Here is a 19348-nt window from a genome sequence, read left to right as displayed (position 1 = left end):
CAGTAAAACATTACGTGAAATAAAATAAATGAAACAAAAAAACTAAAATAAAATATAAAAACAAATCAACATATTTAATTTCAGCTACTTGCCAAGGCAATAATTTTCTTTTAGTTTACACTGATGTATTAAATAACTAAAACTAAAATGAAGAAATTATTCATAAAACTATAGACATAAAAAACATTAAAAAAAAAATATATATATATATATATATATACATAATTATTGTTACTTGAAAAAAAATAAGCGTTTCCTAAAAAAATATTTTTAAAAAACTATTTTATTTTAGCAACACTTTAACCTACATCATTTCTCAATTTTATTTAGTTAGTTATACTAAATTTATATTAATATATATATATATATATATATATATTTTTATTAAATAAATAAAACAAAATAAAAACACAATATTATATATATATATATATATATATATATATATATATACTTATTTTATTTTAGCTAGTTGCAAACAAAGGCAACACTTTAACTTGATGTACAAAAAATAAAAATAGAAACTAAAATAGAAAACTAAAATAGAAACCATTTTTTTAACTTAAGCTACAAAATTTATATTAAATATATATATTAAATATATATGTACATATGTATGTATGTATGTATGTATGAATATATATTTTTAAGATATACTAAAATAACTAAAAATGAAATCAAAATAAATAAAAACTAATAAATGTGAAAAAATGCCTAATTTTAAATATTAAATATAAAACTTAAAACTTAAAAATATACTTATTTTATTTTAGCTAGTTGCAAAGGCAGCACTTTCACCTGATGTACTAAAATAAAAATAAGAAACTAAAATGGAAAACTAAAATAAAAAAAAAAAAAAAAAAAAAAACACTTTCGTTACTTATGTCAGCTAGTTGAATCATTTCACACAATTTTATTTAGTTAGATATACTACATTTATATATATATATATATATATATATATACCAAAATAACTAAAAATGAAATCAAAAAACATAACTCTTTAACTAAAATAAAAAATGTTAAAGGAGAAGTCCACTTCCAGAACAACAATTTACAAATGATGTACTCACCCCCTTGTCATCCAAGATGTTCATGTCTTTCTTTCTTCAGTCGTAAAGAAATTATGTTTTTTTGAGGAAAACATTTCTGCATTTTTCTCCATATAATAGACTGATCTGGTGCCCCGATATTGAACTTCCAAAATGCAGTTTAAATGCAGCTTTGCTTAAACGATCCCAGCCGAGGAGGAAGGGTCTTATCTAGCGAAACGATCGGTTATTTACATTAAAAAAAAACAGTTTATAACTTTTTAATGTCAAATGCTTTTTTGCCTGGACTGTTTTTGTTCCAGTTCAAACATTTTTAAAATGATTTTTAAAGAGGGAGAAAATACGATCAGTTTTCGACATACCCTAACCCTCTGCGTTTGAGATTAAAAAGTATTTAAATAGATTTTTTTTACTGAAATTAACCGATCGTTTTGCTAGATAAGACCCTTCTTCCTCGGCTGGGATCATTTACATCTGCATTTGGGATCGTTTTAAGCCACACTTAAACTGAATTTTGGAAGTTCAAACTCGGGGCACAATATCAGTCCATTATATGGAGAAAAATCCTGAAATATTTTCCTCAAAAAACATAATTTCTTCATCTTGGATGACAAGGGGGTGAGTACATTATACGTGAATCTTTGTTTTGGAAGTGAACTTCTCCTTTCAATCTTCAAAATATGAATAAAAATGATAACAGCAGCTCAATGATATTAAAATAATCAAACCAAATGATCTGACTGGTGACTGACCTTGTTGTTGAGTGTTCCAGCTCCTCTTTGATTAAACAGAAGCAGTTCTTTAATGACGGCCACACTGCCTTTAGCCGCAGCGATGTGCGTGCAGGTCGCTCCCTCCATGTTTGCTAGCGTGGCTAATTCAGGTCTGTGCCTCAGAAACAGCTTCACCACCTCAGAGTGATTGTTCTCCGCCGCCAAATGAAGAGGAGTCTGACCGCGCTGAAACAACACACACCAAACACCACGATATGACCCACGATGACAGGACTAATTAAACATATAATATATAAAAAATATTTTGAGAATATATACTTCTTTTAGGCAGCAAATGCAAATTTTATTATTATTATTCATTTTTTATTTACACTCAGGTCACATCATAATATTTGTTAGTTTGAGAGTGGATATGTGATATTATTTATATATATGATGGATTGCAAGTGTCTAGGTTTCTGATTATACTCACGATATCTGTGGCAGTGATGTCTGCTTTCAGGCTTAACAGGCTGCTGCAAACGTCCAGTTGTCCACTAATGGCTGCCAAATGCAGAGGCGTCTGCTTTTTCTGTGAAAACGATCTGTTCAGTTTAATTTCTCTGGGATTAAGATCATATTATATACTCTGTGTCTCTTACCAGAGAGAGAGCATCAACACTGGCCTGATGGGTCTCCACCAATAACCTGACGAGCTGCGCCGAGCCGCTCTGAGCGCTGAGGTGCAGAGGCGTCAGGCCCTGTTTGGTTTTGACGTTCACAAAGGCCTTATGGGCCAGCAGGACGTCCACGATATCTTGATGACCTTGTTCTGCGGCCAGATGAATGGCAGCCTTCCCCTCCTGTTCATATTTTGAAGAAATCCACAATTCATTATTTCTGAAATGGTTCTTTAGGACATAAAAAATCTGAAGTCTCAAAATTAAATACTATTATTTTTATAAGCTCTCCAACGTTAAAAAAAAAAAAAATCATTATGCGTATTGTTTAGTATTATGTAAACTAGACTTTTTCTTGTTTTTTAGTAAATAAAACAAAATATTATTAATATCTTAATAAAATACAAGATTACTGGAGCATGTTTTACGAAAAATACTGTTTCAGTCTTTGCATGTTTTTGTAAATGTTAGTGAAATTTACTAGCATTTTCTGACTGACAATTATTTGTACACCATTTTTTTTTATGTAACAAATACATACAGTTTCTTCTAAAACATGTTAAAAAAAGTAGCATGTACATACCATAGTAAATGAATACAGCAATTATTGTAAAATAATTATACTAAAATAGCAAAATTACTTTTTTATTACCTAATAATTTAATATTAATTTTTATTAATACATTTTAAGAATTTTATTAATACATGTTATTCATGTTAATATATCATTAAAATGTATATAATATAATATAATATATTATAATTATTTATCATCATCATCATCATCATCATCATCAGGGTTCTGTCAGCTATAAAGAACTGTTTCAAAAATATTTAAACGATCTTTTTAATGTTAGTTCATAAAAATACAACTATTTATTGTTTTCCCTCATGTTATTTAACAGTAAATTAAGTAATGTTGACAGTGTAAATGTGGAAAATCAATTGAACTAGATTAATAAATTAAATTACATAAATTACAAATAAAACTAAACAGAAATATTGGAACAAAAAACACAAAAAAATTAAGTACAAATAAAATAATGTTCAAAATTAAACTAAAATTAAAATGAAAAGTGAAATTCTAACAAATAAAAGCTAATTCACAGTATTAATGGATACTGTAAATGCGTTCTCTCTGACCTCATCAAACACGTCCACTCTGGCGTTGTTCTGCAGCAGGATCTTTACGACCTCTGTGTGACCCTGCTCTGCGGCCAACAGCAGCGGCGACCTGCCGTTCTGTGTGACAAACATAGATATACACACACTCAAACTAGATCTATTAAATATGAAATATTATTAAAATAACATTAAAATATTTTGTTAAATAAAGCAGTTTTAAACAAAGATAAAATTGAACAAAATAAAATACAAATATTAGATTTAAACTAAATGAAAGAACTAAAAGACATATTGCTTGGCAACTAACTAAAACTATTAAGTTCAAGCACTAAAATTACTAACTAAAATTACTGCTACTAAAACTAAAATTAAATTTAACAAATAAATAAAATAAAAATAAATCTTGACATAAATAAATAAATAAATAAATAAAAGCAGGCAAAATAATAAATTTCCATCTAGGGTTATTATCTTTAACTAAAGGTAAAACTATTAAACATTTTTGGTAGCTGAAATAAAGCTGAAGTAATCAGCTTTACATGCTTTAGATTAGATGAAAAAATTACACTTTAAACAGTGGAGCTGACAGTAAACATGCAAATGCATTACAGTTTACATCCAGGGTTATTATTCTTAACAAATAAATAAATAAACCATGCAAAATAATAATTCACACCTAGGGTTATTATCTTTAACTTTGAAATGCTGCTTTAGTAACTAACTGAAATACTGTTAAGCTTGAGCACTAAAATTACTAACTGGAAATAAATAAATAACACAAAACTAAATAATAATAATGATAAAACCTAAAAATAATTAATATAAAAAAAATAATTAAACCTAAATAGTAACTTTAAAAAAAAAAAATTAACATAAAAAATTACTTAAAATTAAACTAAAATTAAAACTGAAAATATAAAAATAGTAAGCTTTTTTAGAAACACTTGTATTAGTGTTTAGGATAATTTCATTTTAAAAATAAACTAAAATAATGTTATCACTGGAAAAAAAGTGTATAATAATAATAATAATAATAAAATATATATATATATTTTTATTAACACATTTTACTTTGGATAAAGTACAATGAAAGAAAACATTTCTGTCTATTCTGCTGTAGTACGCTGCTGTAGTCCCTTAGGAGGAGACATTGCAGGCAAAAACACTGTTTTTTTCATGCACTTGTCAAGATTTTGTTTTTAGTGGAAAGAAAAAATCCAAAAGACACTGTTAAGTGTTTCTTTTATAGCGGTTTATCTATTTGTGTCAATAGATTTCAATTGCAATACATATTTTTTAAGGCCGTTTTTCTCAAAATGAGTGTTTTTTTCCTACACTGAGCCATAAATCTCCACTTAGGTTGCACTTGCACACACACCAAACAAATAGTGCCTCATTTGCATATTTAAACCTAACATTTTAGAAAACTGGTAAGAAATTTTTTTCGCAATTATCAACGTAATCGATCAACTGGGTAAGAAAGGCGATAACTATTAGTTCATTTTTTAACCCTATTCACCTGCAGTGTCTTGCCTCTGAAGTTTGAGATGTGAGGCAGATCTCACGTTTCGTACCTTCGCGTGTTTGTTGATGGCGGTCTGGAGCTGGTTGGAGGGGACGTTACTGAGCATCTCCTGAAGAGTGGCAGTGTTTCCCACCCTGGTGCAGTAATGAAGAGGCGTCTCTCCACTCTGAATAAACAGGCTCACAACACCATTTTTGCATACTAATCAATCTTGTGAAAATCAATCTTGTCTTTTCTCAAACGGCACAAACCACACCTGTCGAGTGACGGCGGTGACGTCGGCGTGATGCTCCATCAGGATCTTGATGATGCGGGTGTCCTCATCCGGATGATGCACTGCATCCCTCCTGAGCTCAGCTGCCAGGTGCAGTGGCGTCTCGCCGTTCTGCAGGGGGCACCAAACACAAGCAAAGCATGCTGGGTTTTGCCTGGTGCGTTTGTAATTTATAATGTCATTTTCATTGATGTGTGAGTCTCACCTGGTTTCCTTCACGCACACAGCGCTCCACCTCCTGGCGGCTCCTCTCATTGGTCAGACAGGTTAAAATCTCCTCCAGCACGTGAGCGTGACAGTGATGCACCGCAACGTGGAGAGGGCTTTCACCAACCTCAACACAAAATAATATTATAGATTTCGATTTAGAAAATACTGATATAGGAAACCAAACAGAGACTGCAAATAAAGTAAATCTCTACCAGAGAAGACAAAAACAATGCAAATAAATAAATAAATAAATAAATACATCTTAGTATGGCTTGAATTATGTTTGAATTTCAAACATAAACAAAATATAAAGACAACACTAAAAAATATTTACTTATTAAGGATTTCTGAAAGTTGGGACTGAACTGATAAATATCAACAAAATATAAAAAATAAAATATAAATATAAAACAAAATATAAGTATCTTTTGACCTTTTTTACTAAATAAACAAATAAATACACTTTAGTATGGCTTTTTACAGTTGGGGTTGAATTAATAAATATAAATATGTATATAAATATAAACTAAATATACAGAATACAATACAAAAATATAATATATAAAGTAATATATATATTAAATAAATCTTATTTAAAAATCTTTTTAAAGTTGGGGCTAAATTTAGATAACACTGATATAGAATACCAAAACAAAACAATGCAAATGAATAAATACATCTTAATATGGCTTGAATTATGTTTGAATTTAAAACATAAACAAAATATAAAGACAACAATAAAAAATACAAAATATTCATAACTTCTAAACAGGACGTTTTATTAAATAAACTTATAAGCAAATAAAAAACACATTTTAGTATGGCTATTTTAAAGGTGGGGGTTAAATTAATAAATATAAATAAAATATATAGAATACAGTTAAAAAATATAAAATATAAAGAAATTTCAATAAGTACATTATAAATAAATAAATAAAGAAATATTATGGCTTTCTTAAAGTTGGGGCTGAATTAATAAATATTAACAATATATAAAAATTAAAATACAAAATATAAATAGCTTTTGACATTTTTACTAAATAAATAAAAAAATAAATACACTTTAGTATGGCTTTTTAAAGTTGGGGTTAAACTAATAAATTAAAATATACACAAAATATACAGAATACAATACAAAAATGTAAAATATAAAGCAATTTCAAAAAGTACATTATAAATAAATATTTACTTATGGCTTTCTTAAAGTTAGGGCTGAATTAATAACTATGAACAAAATATAAAAAATAAAATATAAATATAAAACAAAATATAAATATCTTTTGACATTTTTACTAAATAAATAAAAAAATAAATACATTTTAGTATGGCTTTTTAAAGTTGGGGTTGAATTAATTAATTAATTAATTAATTAAACTATTAATAAATATTAAATTAATTAATATAAATTAAATATAAATATAAACATAAATAATATAAATATAAACAAAATATATAGAATACAATACAAAAATATAAAATTTAAAGAAATTTCAAACAGGGCATTTTAAATAAATAAATAAATCTTATTATGGCTTTCTTTTAAGTTGGGAATGAATTAATAAATATTAATAAAATAAAAAGAGTACAATACAAAAAAACTAACTATAGATAACTTTTGAACAGTACATTTTTAATAAATAAATAAGCAAATAAATACATTTTAGTATGGCTTTTTAAAATTTGGGGTTGAATTAATATAAATATAAAACACAGAATACAGTACAAAAATATAAAATATAACAACATTTTAAACAGTACACTTTAAATAAATAAATAAATAAATAATAACAATAAACTGCACTTTCCCAGCATTTATTAATCTAGTGTAATGTTAACTTTTAAATATTATAATAAATTTTTAACATTTAAAACCACACAATTTAACATTAGTTCATGCATAAAAGAAAAATATTTTATTATAACTATTAAAATAATAAATATGATTGTATTATTTATTATTTATTTTGTTGTGTCTCACTTTAAAATGCAGTATTTCTCCAGGGCAGATGTTTAATCACATACCTTAGATTTCCAGGTCACGTCTCCACCATCCTGGATCAGTGCTTGTATCATCTGTAGAGCGCCGTGACGTGCGGCTACATGCATAGCGGTCTCTCCATTCTGATCAGAGAAACACTATTTTAATGGCAATTTTAACTCTGTTAAACACTGTGAACCTGTGAAGCCCCCTTCTGACCGACCTCCTGCTCTGCGTTCACATCCGCTCCACTCTTCAGAAGCATTTCGGCTGCCCGTTCACCTTCCTTCACTCTCGCTGCGATGTGCAGAGGGGTTTCCTGTGCCTTTATAGAGGACATGCACATAAACCAAAAGTTTGCTTTCATTTGATGTTAATTTTTTATAAACCAATGAAACACCCTGGAGTTTTTGCACATGTTTGCAAAACAGCTATAATTTGCAGAATGATGCAGCCTGAACTTTAACGGACCTGAAATCAAAATTTCCTTCTTCAAAATGCCTTCAAATGTTTTCATTTTGTGTTTCATGGAAAATAATAACAACAGCATGCAGGTGAGAAAATAATACCAGTATTATTTTATAATTATAAAATTGTACTATGTTTTTAATATTTTTAATTAACTTTTATTTTTATATTCTGTTTTCATTTTAAGAATTTTGTTTTGTGCTTTTGTCCCTTTTTTTATGTCTATATACTTTTTTTTTTATTATTATTATTTTGGTGCATCAAGGTCAACCAAATAAAAAAAAGTTTCCTTGGCAACAGGCTGAAATAAAATTAGTTTAAGTTTCAAGTAACTATATAATGTTTATAATTAGCACTTATTTTATATTTAGTTTTCCTTTTTTTTTATTAATTTTAAGAATTTTGTTTTGTGTTTTTGCCACTTTTATTATTTTTTTCCCAAATATATATCTATTTCGTTTTTTTTTTTTTTTTTTAATTTTCAATTTTACATTTTTATTTCATTATTTTAGTACATCACGGTCAACTAAATAAAAAACAGGCTGAAATTAAATAAGTTTTCGTTTTAAGTAACTATACAATGTTTATAATTAGCTTTTATTTTAATATTTTCTGTTTTCATTTTATTTTAGTAATTTTGTTTTGTGCTTTTGTCACTTTTATTATTATTTTTTTAAATATATGTCTATGATGTTTTTTTATATTCAATTTTACTTTATATTATTACTTATTTTAATTTAGTTTTTTATTTTAGCACATCAAGATCAACTATATTAAATTCTTGGTAACTAGCTGAAATAAAATATGTTTAAGTTTCAAGTATCAGCATTATTTTTAAATGTCCTTATTACGTTAAAAAAAAAAAAAATTCAGTTTTAGTTTTAGTTCCCCCTCAGTCGTACTCTACAGTGTTACGTCATAACAGACGTATTTGGGGTCTCGCTTGGGAGCCCATTCACCTCTGAGTTAATTGGAAAAGGCCAATGAAAATTGGCGAGTGGAATTTTCATGCCAAGCCACTCACCCGTACATATGGGTATATACAGGTGTATCTCAGTAAATTAGAATGTCGTGGAATGTCGCTTTATTTCAGCAATTCAACTCAAATTGTAAAACTCTTGTATTACATAAATTCAATGCACACAGATTGAAGTAGTTTAAGTCTTTGGTTCTTTTAATTGTGATGATTTTGGCTCACATTTAACAAAAACCCACCAATTCACTATCTCAACAAATTAGAATACTTCATAAGACCAATAAAATAAACATTTTTAGTGAATTGTTGGCCTTCTGGAAAGTATGTTCACTTACTGTATATGTACTCAATACTTGGTAGGAGCTCCTTTTGCTTTAATTACTGCCTCAATTCAGCGTGGCATGGAGGTGATCAGTCTGTGGCACTGCTGAGGTGCTACGGAAGCCCAGGTTTCTTTGACAGTGGCCTTCAGCTCATCTGCATTTTTTGGTCTCTTGTTTCTCATTCTCCTCTTGACAGTACCCCATAGATTCTCTATGGAGTTCAGGTCTTGTAAGTTTGTTGGCCAGTCAAGCACACCAACACCATGGTCATTTAACCAACTTTTGGTGCTTTTGGCAGTGTTGGCGAGTGCCAAATCCTGCTGGAAAATGAAATCAGCATCTTTAAAAAGCTGGTCAGCAGAAGGAAGCATGAAGTGCTCTAAAATTTCTTGGTAAACGGGTGCAGTGACTTTGGTTTTCAAAAAACACAGTGGACCAACACCAGCAGATGACATTGCACCCCAAATCATCACAGACTGTGGAAACTTAACACTGGACTTGGGCTATGAGCTTCTCCACCCTTCCTCCAGACTCTAGGACCTTGGTTTCCAAATAAAATACAAAACTTGCTCTCATCTGAAAAGAGGACTTTGGACCACCAGGCAACAGTCCATTTCTTCTTCTCCTTAGCCCAGGTAAGACGCCTCTGACGTTGTCTGTGGTTCAGGAATGGCTTAACAAGAGGAATACGACAACTGTAGCCAAATTCCTTGACACATCTGTGTGTGGTGGCTCTTGACGCCTTGACCCCAGCCTCAGTCCATCCAAATTCTTGAATTGATTTTGCTTGGCAAGCCTCTCAAAGCTGCGGTTCTCTTGGTTGGTTGTCCATCTTTTTCTTCCACACTTTTTCCTTCCACTCAACTTCCTGTTAACATGCTTGGATACAGCACTCTGTGAACAGCCAGCTTCTTTGGCAATGAATGTTTGTGGCTTACCCTCCTTGTGAAGGGTGTCAATGACTGTCTTCTGGACAACTGTCAGATCAGCAGTCTTCCCCATGATTGTGTAGCCTAGTGAACCAAACTTAGAAACCATTTTGAAGGCTCAGAAAACCTTTGCAGGTGTTTTGAGTTGATTAGCTGATTGGCATGTCACCATATTCTAATTTGTTGAGATAGCGGATTGGTGGGTTTTTGTTAAATGTGAGCCAAAATCATCACAATTAAAAGAACCAAAGACTTAAACTACTTCAGTCGGTGTGCAGTGAATTTATTTAATACACGAGTTTCACAATTTGAGTTGAATTACTGAAATAAATTAACTTTTCCACGACATTCTAATTTATTGAGATGCACCTGTAAGATGGTGGCGTGCATCCACTCACTCAGATTTCTGCTTATGAGCTTCACCGAAAGTTGACTGGAAAGAAGATTTCGTCATTGGACTCTTGGCTGCGTAGCCGGCTGCATTTCCTTGCTGCCAGTAACTTTGCATACAGCGAGGACCACCTCTTTGAGTGCATGCTTGTGCCGCGGTCCTTCCCTGGGCAAACCAGCACAAAAAGAGCAATTTTCCAACAAAGCACGGTCGTCAAGAGTGTCTTTCGAGATGTCTTTCCGATCGCGTGCTTCTGGATGCGGTAGCTTCCTGACTTCTAATGACGGGGCAGCCAGGGGGTATGTTGACGTTCCCCAGATGGAGCGTGCAGTTGCAGTGCACCTGTACCCGCAAAACACCGCTACCTGGAGGAATCGTCCTTGCCTCCCGTCCAAGGCCTGTAAGCTGTCGTCAGCGCTCGCCGCCAAGGCTTGCAGTGCTGCGGTCCAGGCTGCCTCTGCCTTGCATGCTATGGCCATCCTGCAAGTACATCAGGCCTAAGCACTGAAACAGCTGCACCAGGGTGGTCCTGATCCGAGGTTGATGCAGGAGCTGCGCACAGCGACTGACTTCGCTCTCCGAGTGACTAAAGTCACGGCGAGACGTTATTTTAGTACATCATTCCATTCAACACTAAATAACAGTGAGAAATGTTGCCAACTACCTGAAATAAAAAATTATTTAATAAATTATTTACTTTATTATTTTATATTTTAGAAATTAATTATTTTATATATATATTTTTAATTATTAAATTATATATTTTTTTTATTTTACTTCAAGTAACAAATATAATTTTTATGGTTAAGTCTAAATTTTTGTGTCTACACAGTGTTTATTAATTTTTTATTTCAGTTATCTTAGTACATCAAGTTAACTAAGGCAACTAACTAAAATTATTACCATGACTAATACATTATTAAAATCAAAAGTTTTAAATATTACTTAACAGACCTGGGCTAACATGAACTAAGAATGAACAGTTATATTTTTATTATCTAAAATGAATAAATACTATAATAAATGTACTGCTGTAACTATTTCTTTAAAATAATTTGAGTTAAGATTAGTTTCAAATAATGCCTCGCTGAACTCTTATTGAAATGTCTTGATGATAAATCAGATGTGTACAGATGTGTTTTCTTACCCTTCCTCCTCTGAGCTGCACATGTGCTCCGAATCCCAGCAGCATCTGCACCACCTGCGGCTTGCAGTTCTCCACCGCGATGTGAAGTGCCGTCAGTCCGTCTTTAGATGTGGCGTCCACATGCGCCCCCTTCTGGAGCAGAGCTTTCACTACAGCCGTGTGTCCTCTCTTAGCCGCAGCGTGAAGACAAACCGCCCCAGACTGCACAACATTACACAACATCCAACCATACACCAAACGACATTTTATAAACAAGTTCAGTCACAACCAGAAAACAAGAGTCATAGAATAAAACAATATTTGATTGCTCAAAAGAGTTTAATCTGGATCAGAATGATCTGGATTTGGAAATCCTATGAAACACTTTTACACATGACCAAATCTGGACTATTAGAGCTCTAAATGGGGTCACATATCAAAACAAAGGTTACTAGCTATAACAGACAGAAGAGTCAGCATAAGGTCAAGTGTTTTTAATTAACAGGAACAGAACAATAAAATAATATAAACATCCCCTTATATTTTCAATTTCAAAAGTAATTTAATCAGTTTTAATTTAAGATCTAAACCAATCTGATTAAATTACTTTTGAATAGCTGCCTTCAATCTTCTGATAATCAATCCACTAATCAAACTTCAGTGCTGCATTCAGTACCTTGTTGGGCATGTGCAGCGGGACGCCTTTCCTCAGTAACGCCAGAGTGGTGGTGGGGTGACCATATTGAGATGCGATATGCAGAAGAGTGTTGCCATTCTGTTTGAAACCATCCAGGAGACTCATTAGAAACATCTTCACAGATTACAATATAGTCTGTTATGTAGTCTTGTATATAGTTCAGTACACAGTCTGTTATACAGTCTGGTACATAGTTCAGTATATAGTTTGTTATACTATTGAGTATATATTCTGTTATATAGTCTGGTATATAGGTCAGTATATAGTCTGTTATGTAGTCTTGTGTATAGTTCAGTATATATTCTGTTATATGATCTGGTATATAGGTCAGTATATAGTCTGTTATATAGTCTAGTATATTATTGAGTATATGGTCTGTTATGTAGTCTTTTATTTAGTCTGGTATATAGGTCAGTATATAGTCTGTTATGTAGTCCAGTATATAGTTGAGTAGTTGGTCTGTTATGTAGTCTTGTTTATAGATCAGTATATAGATTAGTATATAGTTCGGTATACAGACTGTCATATAGTCTTTTATGTAGTTCAGTATATAGCCTGTTATATGTTATATTGTTCAGTATATATTTTGTTATACAATCTGTAGTAGTCTAGTATATAGTTGAGTATATAATCTGGTATAGTCTATTATGTAGCCTTGCATATATATTCAGGTATACAGTTGACTATATGGTCTGTTATGTAGTCTATTATTTAGTCTGGTACATAGTACAGTATATAGTCTGTTATGTAGTCTTGTTTATAGATCAGTATATAGATTAGTATATAGTTCAGTACACAGACTGTCATATAGTCTTTTATATAGTTCAGTATATAGCCTGTTATATGTTATATTGTTCAGTATATATTTTGTTATATAATCTGTAGTAGTCTAGTATATAGCTGAGTATATAGTCTGTTATGTAGTCTATTATATAGTCTGGTATATAGTTCAATATATAGTTTGTTATGTAGTCTTGTATAAAGTTGAGTATAGTATAGTATAGTATAGTCTGATATAGTCTATTATGTAGCCTTGCATATATATTCATGTATATAGTTATGTAGTCTGTTATGTAGTTATGTAGTTTGTTATATAGTCTTGTATATAGTTTAGTATGTAGTCTATTATATGGTCTTGTATATAGTTGAGTATATAGTCTGTTATGTAGTCTTGTATATATAATCTGGTATGTAGTTCAGTATATAGTCTGTTATGTAGTATAGTATATAGTTGAGTATATAGTCTGCAAAGTAGTCTGTTATATAGTCTGATATATGTTATATCATTCAGTATATATTCTGTTATATAATCTGGTATATAGGTCAGCATACAGTCTGTTATGTAGTCTACTATATAGTTGAGTGTATAGTCTGTTATGTAGTCTATTATATAGTCTGGTATATAGTTCAGCATATAGTCTGTTATGTAATTTGTTATATAGTCTTGTATATAGTTCAGTATATGGTATGTTACATAGTCCAGTATATAGTTCAGCATAGTCTGTTATATAGTCTGGTATGTAGTCTTGCATATACAGTAGTCAACATTTGAAGTGGATCAAAAAAAGTTAATCAAAGTTGTCCTAAGACAAGAATGGGTATTGTTTTGGTTTTAGGACAACTTTTATGAAAGGCTTGGATCCACTTCAAATGTTGACTACTGTATAATCTAGTACATAGTCGAGTATATAGCCCTATGTAGTCTGGTATATGTTGCGTATATTGTCTGTTATGTAGTATAGTACATAGTTAAGTATATAGTCTGTTATGTAGTCTGGTATATAATACTAAATATAGTCTGTTATGTAGTCCAGTATATAATTCAGTTTAGAGTCTGCTATGTAGTCTCATATATAGTTCAGTGTATGGTTTGTTATATAGTCTAGTACATAGTTCAGTATAGAGTCTGTTATGTAGTCTGGTACACAGAAAAGAAATACCATATGAGATGTCTTAATTTCTCAGTTGCTTTTATTATAGACAGCAGTAATATTAATTTAAATGATATTGATTCCAAATAATCAAGTCTATACTTATTTGAGACTTTTTTTTTTTTTTTTTTTTTTTTTTGCATATTAACCAATAATAAATGGTTTGAAAGCGGGTCACCTTTGTTCTTGCTAAAACACATGACTTGAATTTCTCAGTGAGGATCTCGACTACATTAGTGTGTCCCTGCTCTGCGGCGATGTGTAGAGGAGATCTGTCCATCTGAGACAAAAGACAGAGAGAGAACCCATATATTAAATTTAAGTCAAGGAAACATTTTAGGTTAAAAGAGCTTGGCTCACAAACACATTTGTGAATCTTTATTGTACATAAAAAGGTGAACTGAATTAAATATTCAGTTATAATCTGTGTTTTTCTTTCTGTCTCACCTTGTCCAAAATGTTGGGATTGGCCTTGCAGTGGTACAAGAACTTCAGCATGTTCTCGTCTCCTTCCAGAGCGGCGATGTGCAGAGGAGTCTGCCATTCGTTCTGTAAACAAACAAAGGCACCGCTCTGTCCAATGCAGTTAGAGAAATCGAACATTGTTTGTATTTCAAACAGCGCCACAACATTGACTCATACGTTCTGTATTTTAGCAAACCTCAGTTTCTCTTGGTCTCCATGCTGCAACTAACCTTATGTAACATAACTTACGTGTGTGTTTGTGTGTAGCTGGTATTTACCACATTATGAGGACCAAATGGACATTTTTGGGCCCCCATGAGAAAAACAGCTTAGTTTTCTGACTTGTGTGAAGGGTAGGTTTGGGGTAAGGGGACAAAAAATACAGTTTATATAGTATAAAAAACATTACGTCTATGGAATGTCCCCATAAAACATTGAAACCAGTGTATGTGTGTGTGTGTGTGTGTGTGTGTACGTGTGTCCACCATACAATGATGAAGCACTCGGATACTCTAATAAATGATGAATAACTGATCAGAAAGCACTTAAACCTGAATATGAAACACAATCTGTCCGAGTGCTACTTCAGTTTAGATCCAAAGCAGCTTCCAATTCACTCCCTACTAGGGTTATTATCATGAACTAAGATTAAACCATTAAAACACTTTTGTTTTATGTTTGTAATGTTTGGTTACTAATTTCTAAATTTCATTTAAAGTAAAACATAAAAATAAATAAATAAATAAAAATGTCAAAATTACACAACAAAATTAATAAAAATAATTCAAATGAAAATATAAAAAATATTTAAAAAAAAATAAGAATAAAAGCTAATAAAAATGTCTGAAGTATTGAGCTTCTATTATAGTTTTTATTACTTTTTTTTTAATTATTAGACTATAATAAAATGTGAAAGAATTTTAATGAGTAATTTTAATTTTAATAAACATTTTTCATTTAAAATTGTTCTTTAAACAACATTAAAAATATTATTTTTAATTAAAATTACAAATAATTTAAAATAAACCCTGGGTATTACAGTAATTAATTAGTAATACTGTAATTCACAGGAACTGAGTAGGCTATTATAAAATTATTATTTATTTTTAATAATTGATGTTTACCTTTTATTACCTTTTATTTTAGTTAAAGTTTTAGCGATTTTGTTTTTTACTGTTGTCATTTTTTAAATATGTTTTTATTCATTTTTAGTGATTTTAGTACATCAAGTAGTAAAAATGAGAATTTTTGCCTGAGGAACTAGCTAAAATAAAATATAATTATCTTTTATTTTATTTCAGTTAAAGTTTATTTTAAACAGCAAAGGTTTATTTTCTGGTTTTAGTTTTAGTTAATGACCTATAATGACCTTGGGTCTGAAGCCACATTATGATGCAAATAATAATCCATTAGTTCTGCTGTCTGTTCTGACCTTTAGCAGGACAAACATTTTCCTCCATCCACCCTTCAATCTTAAACACCCTTCAAACTCACCCTTCACTCCTGTCCAAACCTCACAGAAAACTCCAGATCGCTCCAGAAGCAAATCCCAGCTGTCACAGCAGACTAGAAAGCAAACGCTCAGTGAGAGCGCAAGTTTGGCTTCTTTCCTGACATTTCAAGGATGTGTGTAGCTCATTTTCAAATTGCTTTTAGAAAAATAAGCAGCTCTTCATACCTCAGGCATCTCTCATTAGCAAAAGTGTCATTATGTCTCCAACAAAACTAAAGACATATGAACACGTACGTCAACAGGTCCTTTCAAATTAATGACTTTGAGGTCTCTGGGCCTGATGAGCTGTTTTCGTCCTCACACTTGGTTTTCAGCCTCCCATTTGAAAATAGTATTACAGGTTTTAATTAAAAACCTCCCATTTGAAAATATTTTTACAGTAATTTTAATTTTAATAAATATTTTTTAACTTAAAGTGTATTTAAAATTATTATTTTAAATAAAACATTTACTGTTTTAAATACAATTACAGTAATTCTAGGGAATTAAAAAAATAACTCAAAATAAATTGTAAAATATTCAAATATTTTTAATAATAAATGTTAATAATTGTAAAATTTTTTTCAATTTTAATAAATAAATTTTTTGCTAAATCAATTAAATTAATAAATGACTATTTAAAATAAATGATTATTTAAATAAAACATTTACTGTTTTAAATACAATTACAGTTTAATTTATTTATTTTAATAACAAAAATAACTTCAAAACTACTATAATTTACTTAAATGAATACTACATACAATTTTTTTCTCCTAGACAGCAATAAGATGAAATGGACCTTAGTAATTCCTCTGGAGCTTCAGATAAGATCTCAGTAATCTAGTCAGTCAGTAATCAAAAGCTGCTCCCATTGGGTTCAATGCAACTACTCAAACGTGCCCCCAGGAAAAAAAGGAGAAATTTTCGCACCGTACACTCAATATATACTCAACAGGTCACTGGTCAGTTATGATTTCACAAAGCAAAGAATGTGGTGGGACACAAATGATTATTGGCTGTTCTGTATATAGTGATTTTATGCCCACAAAATGACTACAGACTGAAAGATTTAAAAGCTTTTTATGGTTAACTAAAATACTAAAACATTTTTGTTAATTAAAATAAAGTGAAATAAAATAAAGTGAAAATTATTTAATGTGAATTAAAAAAAAAAAAAAAAAAAAACTATTCATTTAACCAAGGCAACATTTCTAATTACTTAAAATTTACAATTAAAATTATTGGAATAAATAAATAAAACCCACCTAAAACAGAAATAAAAATACATCAAACCTGAATAGCAATGTTTAAAAAATAATAAAATAAAAGTTTATAAAAATTACTGAAGTATTCAGATCCTATTGTAATTTTTATTAAAATTTTTAATTAGGGGGGGTCACGTGACGCAAATTATGGAGTAGATGTGTTGCTGGCGAGCTCCGGCAAAGGTTTCAAACTTTTCCCTCATCAGATTTAACATTGCTTCCTATAGTGCTAAAAACAAATGTAGATGAAATAAGGTATGTCAACGAAACAACCTGACCAAAGTTACAATCTTCGTAAAAGGGAATCTTCAAAGTTAAAAACGAGCTTGCGGCCAAAAATGGCGGATGCACTAATGGCTCCCAGCGATATCGACAGTAAAGAGAATTACAACAGAAGTTTTGGCAGGCGTCGATAAGGCTCTTGAGAATAAAGTTTAAGAATCACCAGGTAATGATAGAGCGCGCACATTGCGTTCTTACACATCATCCCGCACCTGGAGAGAGACCGCGGGCGCTGATTCTAAAACTTCACAACTTCCAAGACAAAGCATGTATTCTACAAGCTGCGCGAGCCAGCTGGTTTACAAACGGCATATCTCCATCTTTGAAGATTTCTCTGTTGCCGTGCTGAGAAAAAGACAAGCAAATGTCAAGAAATGACTTTGTGAACGAGTACAGCATGATGGCGTGAAACTCTTCAAGCAGCCTGAAGAGGTAGAGGCTTTCCTGGACCGCTTGTCTAAATCAACCCCTACCACCTCACCCGGCCCAAACCATCCCAGAGACTGAATGACAATGTGGCTAAGTCGTTTATGTCTATAGGGACATATTTTCATTGGTTTTTGGCACATGAAAGAGCACATCTAGACTTTACATATGGAACAAATAATGTTTTATTTGCAACACTTTCTCATTTAGAGTCTGACTGAGTTAATGAATATAGAGAAAAAAAGGAAAAAATATAACTGTGATATTGCTTATAAGGGTTATGAGTATAAGCTTATAGGAGAAGGCTGTTGCCGCAGCAGACTGTCGATGTAGAAAACCATAACAAAACTTTCTGATTTTGCTATTTCCTTTTTAATAACTACACAACTATTGTTTGTTTTTTGTAAGTTCCGGTCATCTTATGTTTCCAACAAGACCTATGTTTCTCAAATGTGAAACCGACCTGCGTCAGACCTCCGTTTTATACACATAAAAATGTCTGTAAGGTGTTAAGTGCAAATAGTTCTTCACTTATGTTCGATATGCAGGGTAAGACATTTCTTTTTTTTTATTCTTTTATTTTCTTTAATTCCAATACTGTATTTTGTGTTGCTTTAAATCTACCAATTTTCCTTTTTTGGTACGTTCTCCACGGGAATCAAAATTAGCAAATTAATAAGACATATAGTGAATTGTGTAGGGGCATCTCACATACACGAGGGCAATTGGCATAATAAATCTTCTTGTGTTTATGGCAGCAAGTAGATCAATATTAAAATTATGCAGCTGGAATGTGAAGGGTGTTCAAAATCCAGTAAAAAGGAAAAAGATTTTAAATTTCTTAAAAAAGGAGCAGGTCCACATAGCATTTCTGCAGGAGACGCACCTAACGGAGGTTGAGTATGCTAAATTGAAGCGTGACTGGGTGGGGCAAGTGTATAGATTGTCATTCACTAGTAAGAGCAGGGGAGTTGCTATTCTTGTAAATAAACGTGTACCTTTATCAAATGTAAATAC

At 31.1% G+C, this 19348-nt stretch overlaps 1 protein-coding gene across 2 annotated transcripts in view; it reads right to left on the bottom strand.

Annotated features, from left to right (window-relative positions):
* trpn1 (transient receptor potential cation channel, subfamily N, member 1) overlaps nucleotides 1-19348 on the bottom strand; it is an 80660-nt gene that overhangs the window by 29319 nt on the left and 31993 nt on the right. For both annotated transcript variants that reach the window (XM_051137119.1, XM_051137118.1), the window contains exons 7-19: nucleotides 14846-14947; nucleotides 14577-14678; nucleotides 12447-12545; nucleotides 11792-11992; nucleotides 7781-7882; nucleotides 7602-7700; nucleotides 5575-5703; nucleotides 5352-5480; nucleotides 5145-5261; nucleotides 3589-3687; nucleotides 2428-2628; nucleotides 2259-2357; nucleotides 1805-2011 (exon numbers count right to left, since the gene is read on the bottom strand). In XM_051137119.1, the coding sequence (XP_050993076.1) occupies nucleotides 1805-2011; nucleotides 2259-2357; nucleotides 2428-2628; nucleotides 3589-3687; nucleotides 5145-5261; nucleotides 5352-5480; nucleotides 5575-5703; nucleotides 7602-7700; nucleotides 7781-7882; nucleotides 11792-11992; nucleotides 12447-12545; nucleotides 14577-14678; nucleotides 14846-14947 (1686 nt within the window). The remainder of the gene's footprint in view (nucleotides 1-1804; nucleotides 2012-2258; nucleotides 2358-2427; nucleotides 2629-3588; nucleotides 3688-5144; nucleotides 5262-5351; nucleotides 5481-5574; nucleotides 5704-7601; nucleotides 7701-7780; nucleotides 7883-11791; nucleotides 11993-12446; nucleotides 12546-14576; nucleotides 14679-14845; nucleotides 14948-19348) is intronic.

The sequence above is a fragment of the Labeo rohita genome, chromosome 19 (assembly GCF_022985175.1).
Source record: "Labeo rohita strain BAU-BD-2019 chromosome 19, IGBB_LRoh.1.0, whole genome shotgun sequence".
NCBI lineage: Eukaryota > Metazoa > Chordata > Actinopteri > Cypriniformes > Cyprinidae > Labeo > Labeo rohita.
Note: the sequence above shows the minus strand (reverse complement) of the source record. Positions and strands in the feature narration are given on the sequence as shown.